Raw genomic sequence first — 10,752 nt, forward strand, 5'->3', positions numbered from 1 at the left:
GTTGTGGATATTGGCTGCACATGGTTTAACTGACATTTTATACTTATTTGTTTCATTGTTCTGATATCAGTACATGATTGAAAAAGACAGAGATTAATCTGGGGAGTAGTTTAGTCACATTCCATTAATTCTTTCTCTGTTCCACAAAACTTTTAGACTCTTATGCTTAGTTTACAGGCATTATCTAGATAGGGTTCAAGACAGTCTTCACTTTTGCCCACTAAACTTTTGGAATTTCCTAGAAATAACCAATAGTTTGGATAAAATTAGAATTGATTCCACTTTATGTTTTATTATATTTCTGTATACAGTGGTCTAAAGAAGAAATGGTAATCTTAACTTGGAGAAAGAAAAAGTATTCATGTGAGTTTCTTTTCATGACTAATTTTGTGACTGTCTCCCAACTTCTTGTCTTCCTTCATTTGATCATTTTGCATTTGAGTTTTCCTTTCCTTTGCTCCCTGTGCAGGACCATCTCCTTCCAACTCCTGGTTTATAAGCATTTTTCTCTTCCAGTTAGTTTTTAAAACCACTGCTTTTTGTGGTATTTTTAATTTATTGTGTACATTACTGAGCCAATATGTATAGTGTTAAGAAAGGCAGGGTCTGTATTCCAGCTCCAGCCCTTACTAGAGCAATAACAGGCATGTCATCTAACCTCTCTAAGACTCAGTGACTTCATCTATATGGTGCAATGGAAATATTAATAACATCTACCTCCAAAGGTCGTAACAAGAACGAAATGAAATATTGTGTGTAAATTGCTTAGCACAGTGCCTATACCTGTTGCATATTATTATTATCATTGTTTTCTGCTATAGTTGATTTTAATGCTGCCCAACTACATTGAAAACTGTTTTGGCCCTGAGATCACATCTATGACTTCTCTTGTGCTCCAGATGTAACACAAAATGCAATAAGTACTCTAATGATGGCTTTTAGAGCCAGTGGATGAAAAGTGAGAAATAAATTAGTTAATAAGTGTTATAAATATTGATTCGACATACTTTTCCAAGAATAAGAGATATTTTTCATTTGTAAATACACACTGTTCTGAATGTAGTGTTCAGTTACATTGTGTGAAAGATCTTTCAGATTGTGAATCTGAAAATGTTATTTAAAATGTATATTTCGTAAATGTATGCAGATAAAGAATAATTAACTTAAAACTGAAAGATAACCTGAATAGCTACCTTAAAAAAATTACCCTGGCATTTTAATGAAATGTTCTTTTACAACTTTAAAGCTCATAGCAATATAATTAGTAATATGTGTAATCTTTATTACCAATCTTAATCTTTTTTACATGCCTGAAAAATTATTTTATGGTAGTACAATTAAAATAATGCTAAAAATGTCAGCATAACAGAATTAAACTAAAGTAACTACTACAATATTATACCCCAATCAGCTAATTTAAATGCAAAATACTTTATAAAGGCTATTTATCTGGGCTAATGCATGTTAAGGGATTTAAGGAGTAGTTTGTGTAACTGATATAAAAGAAAAAATAAGCACTGTACAGCAATCTTTACTATTGTATAACATGAGGGAAATATTAAATAGGTTTATACATAGGCCACTTGAGGAAAATGTATTAGGAGCCACATCACAGCCTAGTAAATATAAAGGAGACTGTCAGGCGATGCTACTTTCAGAGGCTTTTAAAAGAAAAGCTTGAAATGCTTAAAATTGTCCTCATACAAATAATGGTATGTCGTTAACTATGATAGCTAGACTGAAGATGCCCAGAATTTTAAGTCTATGTTTTGAAAAAAGGGTTTCAGAATACTGGCCAGTTGCTTAGTTGGCACATGACACTGGTTAGATTTTTCTCTGAATGTTTTTTTTCAGTCAATTCATAGTATTGTTATTATAAAGTGAAAATATGGAAGTGTTAAAATTGAAATAAGCCCAGTGTAGAAACATTGGAAAATAGAGAAAAGTGAAAAAAAATCACCAGATTTTCACCACACCTAAAGTATCACGCTTACTATTTTATATATACATTTCTAGTTTCTGCTCCCTCCCGGATAATTTTTAAAATTAATGAATTAATCAATTAATTAAATTTATAGAGTGATGTTTGTTAATAAAATTATGTAGGTTTCGAGCATATAATTTGATAATACATCTGTATACTGCATTATGTGTTCACCATCAAAAGTTAAATCTTTTTTCATCACCATATATTTGACCCCCTTTACTCTTATTTACCTCTCCTCACCCTTTCCCTCTGTTAACCAATAAACTGTTGTCTGTGTCTATGAGTTTTGTTTGTTTTTCAGTTTTATAAATGATAGTTGTGATAATATCCCATAGAACATTTAGATTTATAATATAAGAAAACCTAAGAAATATATTATATAAAAATCGTTAATAATAGTGAGTCAGCTATATTTTCCTTGCATTATTTCAGCCTTTCTTTTTTAGACCTTCAAAAATTATTGCTGCTTATATATTTATTCCAAATTTTGTTTCAGTTGCATGTAATTTTGAAGGATATTCTTAAAAACACAGAATTTAAAATATTTTAGTAAAGTTTAAATTGCCTCTTAAAAACTATAATCTATTAATATCTTACATAAATTACGATAAAAGTATAGGCTATATATTTTGAGAGAAACAAGATGGTGAAAATCTTGATGATTTTTTTCACTTTTCTCTATTTTCCAATGTTTCTACACTGAGCTTATTTCAATTTTAACAGTTCCATTTTAGTTTATTTATTGCCATAATTCAATTATTGAAAATAGAACTTTGATTTACCAGATAATGCTACATATTGTAATTGTTTGGCTTCTATTTTGTAGGTCCCCACACACCTGGAAAGTTCTGCAGGGACTCAGCTACAGAAAATCCAAAGACAGCAAGTAAAACCCTTCATGACCCTTGATCACCAGATCATCAACCAGACTCTTAAACGGTCCTACCCTCCAACACCAGGCAGTGCACTTCTGTTACAGTATGCACACCCATCTCCTCAGAATGATGCTGGTCCCACTGGAAATCCACTCGCCAAGTTGCTAACTCTTGGGAAAGAAGATGACAATGTAGAATGGCATGTATGTCTGTCTAATGGCTACTCTTAAAACAATATAATCATTTTTTGAAAAAAATGAAAGAAGTTGATATTTTATAGTAAATATTCCCAGTACAAATTCATTTAACAAAAGGGAATCTTAATTTATTAATTCATAATAATTAGTTATGAACACATTATTATGCATAATAAAATATAACAATTCATTTTAATACTCATTTAAGTTATGTATCAATGCGAGTTAAAATAATCTCTAAACGTAATTATGTTAAGGAGATTTAGCTTTAATTGTAAAGGTTTTCTGATAACTTTAGTTAAAATATTTATCAATAGTTACATTGTCTTAAATATCCATTAAGATAAAACATGCAGAAGCTGTTTAAATAATAGTAAATATATGCTCTAGAAACATTCATTAAAATAAGACTAATAATCTTGCACTTAATATTTTATGAAATTATATCTGGATTTTTTACTATTGATTATTCATTTCTGTTTTCAAAACATACTTGCCTACTGTTTACTAAATAAGAGGAATTTAGAGGTGATGAGAATACAGAATTAATGGGAGTATTTAGCTTCATGGAGTTATTTATTATGACTTGCTTATAAATAAACCTTCAAAAAATGTTGAAGAATGAATAGAACTGAGAAACAACTAGAACTAGGAACAAGACTTACTTTAATATCTCAATGTAGAAAAACTACATTAATAATTGAGCTTTCTATTATTTCTTTTTTATTTTTATCCATTTGATTTACTAGATGAAGCCATTGTCCTATGAGCTCCCAGGTTTAATCTCCCATCTACATTCCTGGTGGATAATATTGATTTCAGGTCACCGCTTTTTTGCTATTACGTCTGTAGCCTCCAGGTACAAAAGAGTAATGCTCAGTATCCCATCATTTGAATTCTAAATGTTAAAGAAAGATTTTTTTGTGCACGTGTAAATTTTATGTTAATCTGAAAAAAGGGAAAGACTAAGTACTTGGTAGACTGTTTAATGCAATATAAAACAACCACAAAACAACTCTTTGAAATCCAAAACTGATTATAAATCTCTATATGTATATTTACTAAAACTTTTCAGCAGTGAGTATATAAAGAATTTCAAAAAATGTAGAAATAGGTTGTCTATTCACTCTATGAAGATCATAAAATTATATGTAGGATCGAAATTATCTGTACAGTAAATATTAAAACTCACCCAATACAATTTATTTTACAACCCCCTTCTTCCAAAGTTCATTTCCTTGTGTGGAAGATTGATTTTTAAAGGAAAAAACAAATCCCAAAGCATATGCATATGCCAGTCCATTCTAGGCAAAATCCAGAAAATGATCTTATTATGTATCTTAAAAAATGTTTTCTAAAAAATGAGAAAGGATAATTAACACATATCAATCTTCTCAATTTTTCTTAGTAAATATTTTTATTCCTTAGGCACACAGTTTACCTTTTTAAAAAAATTAATAAGTCTGCACATTATAAAGGACATTTATGTGATCTTACTGATCTTTTAGGTGGTATTAGCCAAACAGAGTTGTATGGCTTGGAAGGTTTGGACGCTCCAAGACTGTTCTAAAGGCAATGTGCATATTGACTACAGACAAAATTTTTCTATTTATTTATTATTTATTTTTATTAACTTTATTGGGGTGACATTGGTTAATAAAATTATGTTTCAAATGTACAATTTAATAATACATCATATGTATATTGTATTGTGTATTCACCACCCAAAGTCAAATTTCCTTTTGTCACCATATATTTGACTCACTTTACCCTTATTACCTCCCTCCTCCCCACTTTCCCTCTGGTAACCACTAAACTATTGTCTGTGTCTATGAGAGTTTGTTTTGTTTGTCTTGTTCATTTGTTGCTTTCTGTTTTCCATCCTACAAATAAGTAAAATCATGTTTCTCAACATTTTCTGTCTGATTTATTTAGCTTAGCATGATAATCTCAAGATCCATCCATTTTGTCACAAATGACAGTATTTCATCTTTTCTCACAGCCAAATAATATTTCATTGTATGAGTGTACCACATCTTCTTTATCCAATCTTCTATCGAAGGGCACTTCTATTATTTCTCTGTCTTGGCCATCATGAATAGTGTTGTAATGAACATTGGAATGCATATATCTTTACAAATAAATGTCTTCAAATTTTTGGGTAGATAGCTAGAAGAGGGATTGCTCAGTCATATGGTATTCTATTAATTTTTTGAGGAACCTCCATACTGTTTCCTATAGTGGCTATAGGAAATTTACATTCCCACCAGCAGTGTATGAGGGTTCCTTTTCTCCCACAACCTCTCCGACATTTGTTATTACTTGTCTTGTTGATGAGAGCCATTCTAATAGGTGTGAGGTGGGATCTTGTGGTTTCGATTTGAATTCCCTTAATAGCTAGTGAATGAAGTTGAGCACCTTTGCATATATCTATATGTCTTCTTTGGAAAAGTGTCTGTTCAAGTGCTCTGCCCAGTTTTTAAATTGGATTGTTTGTTTTTGTTATCATTCAGTTGTATGAGTTTCTATATATTTTGGATATTAGCTCCTTACTGGAGGCATTGTTTGCAAATATCTTGTCACATTTAGTTGGTTGTCTCTTTGTTTCGTTGATGGTTGATGGTTTCTTTTGCTGTAAAGAGGCTTTTTTATTTGATATAATCTCATTCATTTATTTTTTCTTTTACTTCCTTTGCCTTTGAGGTCAAATTCATAAAACCCTCTCTAAATCTAAGGTCCATGAGTTTAGTACCTATGTTTTCTTCAGGTCTTATATTTAGGTCTTTGATCCATTTTGAGTTAATTTTGGTGTATGGTGACAGATAGCAGTCTAGTTTCATTCTTTTGCACATGGCTTTCCAATTTTGGCAGCACCATTTTCTTACCATTATACTTTGAAATGTGTATATAGAAGTCTCTTTCATCATTGATGTCCTTTTAATTATAATTTAAATCAATCTGTTATAGTTTTGATCAATGCGTGTTCTCTTTGAATTTGACTTATCATGCACATATTTTCACATGTTGACTTTATTCATAGTCTTCTCTATAATAGCTAAGATACATCCTACATTTTTGTAATTTTCTAATATTCTTTGGTGTGAAGAGTCCTTTCCATGTCACAAAGCAGAATGTGTACAGTCTGTAGAGTCATACAACATGGCTATAGTCACCACTTACTAGATGTGTGGTCTCAATTCTTAATCTCTCTCATCAACATTTCTACACCTTGGAGAATTATTTTGATGCTTACATTTTTAAAGTTCCTAATACAAAGGCAGTGTGGGGGCTCAAGAAATGGTGGATCTTGCTACCCTTTGGTGTTTCTTTCTCTTAAGCTTGTCCTCCTGTGACATCAGGGAACATTTCATAATTCTAAGAAGACCCCAGAAATCATAGCTACCACAGAATAAGTCTGTGAGACCATCTTTAGATTTAGGATTTTAAAGTTAGAACTATGAGTAGCTTGGTGATTAAAAGTCCAAGAAAATAAAACATAAAATCGAAATAAGCATTTTTATAGCATTTTATCTTTCCAGGATAGAATCCAAATTTGTATTCATGGTATGCAGGACATTTTCACACTTAACCCTCACCTCCTGACCCAAACTTATTAAGTATCCCCATGGCATTCTATGTTTTAGCTCAATTGGTTTCAGTCATATGATTCTAATGTAGGCTAGGTTTTCTCTTTTTATATATTTTCTTTACCAACTACTTATTCATTTTCTACCATTTGTCTGGATAATGCCAACTCATTTTTCAAAATTCATTTCAGGTTTCTTCTCTAAGGTGCTCTCCTTGGTATTTCTCTGTATGGATTTGGTGCCTATTCTCTGTGTTTTCATTTTAATACCTATATCATGTAGATAAATATTGCACTTATAGCATTTCACAGCACATGCTATATTTTAATTATTCGTTGTCATTTTTTTTTTTATCTTCTGCACCTTCTAGGAGCTCCAAATTGTGAGGAAGAGAAAAAAAAAGTAGCAAATAATTATAATATTATTTAGAAAGGGCAATGGTAAGTATAGATAGGAGCACAGAAGTGCTGTTCTTATCAAAAATTTATCAATAATAGGACAGAAGAAAATGGCTAGTGGGGCATTTAACCAGGTGAGATAGCATGAGCAAAGTATAGAGATAGCAAAGAGCATGAGGTGAGCAGATAATGAGAGGCAGAAGGTGGTAAAAGGTGACATCAGAGAAGTAGGCAATAGAAAAATCACAGAAATACTGACCTCTGTAGGGGCTGGAGTGCTATAATCAGTTAGACTTTAATATTACTCTATCAGCTATGCAAAGGAAGAAGCCTGGAGGTGAGAAGTTATTTCTACAGTCCAGCGAGAGATGACGAAGCATTCTATTGGAACATGCTAGGGCTGTGAGACCACCATGTAGAAATGCTAGTGACAGTTAGATATCCAAGTTTACCTTGAGAAGGAATAATCTAGACTGAAGAGATTTGAGAGTTGTCAGCATCAGAGTGATAGTTGAAAACCTGAATGAGAAATATGCTCTTAGAGAGCATATTTCTAGTGAGGCAAGTGGTGAACCAAGGATGGGATTGAGGATATGACCAATATTTAAGGGTGATCAGAGGAGAGAAGCCGTAAAGAAAAAGTAAAAAGATAACCAGTGTGTTGTCACTGAAGCCAAAAAAAGAGTTAATTTAAAGAAGAAAGGAATAATCTACATACTCAAATGTAGCAGTTGAATGTAGGAAAATAAAGACTGATAAATATCTATTGAATTGGCAGTCAAGCAATCAAAGCAACAGGTCAAGTTGGTAGAGTGGGTAAACTCTGTGTTTACCTCCTCCCATGACCATGTTAAAATTACAACTAAATCATAGGACAATTGACCTGGAGAACCAGCTGAAGAGCAGCTGAACAGATGTCCTATAACTAAGGATATAGAGAAGAAGCCATATGGAGACTGGTAGGATGGGAGGAGATGTGAAACAGGCTGGTCCCATATCCATGTGTTGAGAATTGGGATGGATATCTCCACTGTGGAGTTTCTGCCAAGGAGCAAGGCGTCCTAGCCCATACCAGGATCCCCAGTCCAGAGCACCAGAGCCAGGAAGAGAATTGCCCACAACATCTGTCAGTGAACATCAGGGAATATTCTGTCCATCTGGGCTGCTAGAAACCCAGGTGTTATCTTAAAGGGTTTACGCACAGATTGTCCTGCTTCCAGGCACTCACCCTGGGCTCCTGCACAGACACGGTGGCTTGGGGTCCTAGGAGACATGGAGGGAGAGACTGAGTTGTGTGGCTTCAGGGTGAGGGCCAGAGGGACAATCACCATTGTCCCTGTGTTGAACCCTCCTACTGCGTAGCCTATAGGTGGACACAATCTTTCCTGTGTTGAGCTCTCCCCTAAAACTACCAAATCTAAATTTTAATTGGCCTCATGAACTCAGCTTGCTCTGCCCTGGTGACTCCTTGGGATCCCGCCCCACTCAAACTGCACACTGCCAGAGGCATTTTCAGGAATGAACAGCCAGCCCTGGCCTGTGTGTCAGTCTGTCTTGGACAACTCTCAGGGGTTCATGGGCCCCAGGCTCCTGGCAGCTGGCCTTAGTATGCTCTGAATCTTTTGCTGAGTGGCCTCAGGCTCAGCACTGGTACCAAATCTGAATCTGCATTAACCTGGTGAATGCCACTCACCCCACTAGTGATTCCCTGAAACCCTGGGTCACTGAACTTTCAATCCACCCAAGGCTCTTTCAATGGCTGAGCCTTATGGGCAACTAGCAGTCAGTAGCAGGCCTCAGGGAGCTCTGAGCCTTTTGATGAGCTTCCTCAGGCCCATTTTTGGCAGTAGGTGGTCTAGGTTCACAGTGTGGCCTCTTCCATACACTTCCAGATCCAGCACAGGCAGCAAACAACTGCAGATCACTTTGTAGCTCCTACCAGGTAGCACTGGGCCAGTCATAGGTTGTGCTGATCTTGATATGCACAGGAGCCACTCCCAAGAAGCCCCAGAACCAAAAAATCCAGAAACTGGCTTCAGACCACACTAGAGCATCACCTGTTTGCCCCACAAATAGCACACACAAAGGATAATCTTGGCAGGCACTGAGATACTCCATGATGTCAGCCCCCACGCAGCAGGTCGTATACTGTAGGCATGACCAATTCTCACAGCAAAAAACAAAAACAAAAACAAAAACAGGGTCAATCCCACCTACTGAGAGCCAATAACACTCAAGCCTCGACTACACACAATCCAAACAAGGGAAACTCCTGGAGCACCCTGCACAAGTGATCAAGAGAACTGCATTACTAGGTCCCACAAAGCACCTACTACATAAGGCTAACCAACCAAGACTGGGAGACTTAGCAGATCTACCTAACACAAAGAAACAAACACAGAGACATAGCCAAAATGAGGAAAGAAAGAAACAATGTCTGAAAAGAAAGAACAAGAGAAAACTCCAGAAAATAAACTAAATAAAATGGAGACAAGAAACCTACCAGATACAGAATTCAAAACACTGATTATAAAAATGCTCAATGAACTTAAGGGAAGAATTGATTTCAGTGAGAATGGTTTCAGTGAGAACTTCCACAAAAAGGTAGTAAGCATAAAAAAGGACATAGATACCATCAAAAAGAACCAGTCAGAAATGAAAAATACAATAACTAAAATGAAGACTATATCAGAAGGGATAAACAGCAAATTAGATGAAGTAGAGAATCTAGTCAAAAATTGGAAGACAAGGTAGCAGAGAACACCCAACTGGAGCAGAAAAAAAAGAATTTTAAAAAAGGAAGATAAGTTTGAAAACATAATGACAAAACTTTCCTAACATGGCTAAGGAAATAAACATACAAGTCCGGGAAACATAGACAGTCCCAAACAAGAAAATCTAAAGAGGTCCACACCAAGACACATTATAATTAAAATGTCAAAAGTTAAAGGCAAATAAAGAATTCTAAAAGGAGCAGGAGAAAGGCAGTTAGTTATTTACAAGGGAATAAGACTTCATAAGACTTTCAGCTGACTTCCCAACAGAAACTTTGCAGGCCAAAAGGGATAGGCACAAAATATTTAAAGTTATGAAAAGCAAAACCAAGACAACTTTAGAGAGCAAGACTATCATTTCAAATTAAAGGAGAAATAAAAACTTCCCAGACAAACAAAGAAACAAACAAACAAAACAAAGGAGTTCATCACCACCTATTCAGTATTACAAGAAATGTTTAGGGACTTCTTTAGGAAGACGAAAGGAAAAAAAGAACAAATATGAATAATAAAATGGCAATAACTATGTATCTCTCAATAATCACTTTAAAAGTAGATAGATTAAATGCTCCAATCAAAAAATATAGGGTCACTGAATGGATAAGAAAACATATGCTGTCTACAAGAGATCGACTTCAGATAGAAAGACACACACAATCTGAAAGTAAACGGATGGGAAAATATATTTCATGAAACTAATACAAAATAATATTGAATGTTGACTGTGATTGAAAAAAGGTAAAAAGAAAATAGCAACAAAAGGAATTTCAGTAAGATAGTGGGTAGAAACCATTCCACCTTGAATTCAGGAGGTAGATAGATTGAATCCTTGAGATGTTCAAGATGTTTGGTCAGAAAGATAACATGGCAGAGGCACAGAGAATCATAAATAAGAATCATTCTGTTGGTCTGCCTGTAACAAGGTCTAGATTGG

General features: G+C 34.5%; 1 protein-coding gene across 2 annotated transcripts in view; it reads left to right on the forward strand.

Moving 5' to 3' along the window:
* Positions 1-10,752, forward strand: part of TFEC (transcription factor EC) — an 85,134-nt gene that overhangs the window by 18,226 nt on the left and 56,156 nt on the right. The window contains exons 1-2 of one of the 2 annotated variants that reach the window (XM_023537962.1): positions 345-363; positions 2,814-3,065. In XM_023537962.1, coding sequence (XP_023393730.1) covers positions 2,886-3,065 — 180 coding nt within the window. In that variant the 5' untranslated portion in view covers positions 345-363; positions 2,814-2,885. Of the gene's footprint in view, positions 1-344; positions 364-2,813; positions 3,066-10,752 lie in introns of those variants that run through there. The other variant, XM_023537961.1, reaches the window with a different exon arrangement.

This window comes from Pteropus vampyrus, unplaced genomic scaffold, assembly GCF_000151845.1.
Source record: "Pteropus vampyrus isolate Shadow unplaced genomic scaffold, Pvam_2.0 Scaffold206, whole genome shotgun sequence".
Classification (NCBI taxonomy): domain Eukaryota; kingdom Metazoa; phylum Chordata; class Mammalia; order Chiroptera; family Pteropodidae; genus Pteropus; species Pteropus vampyrus.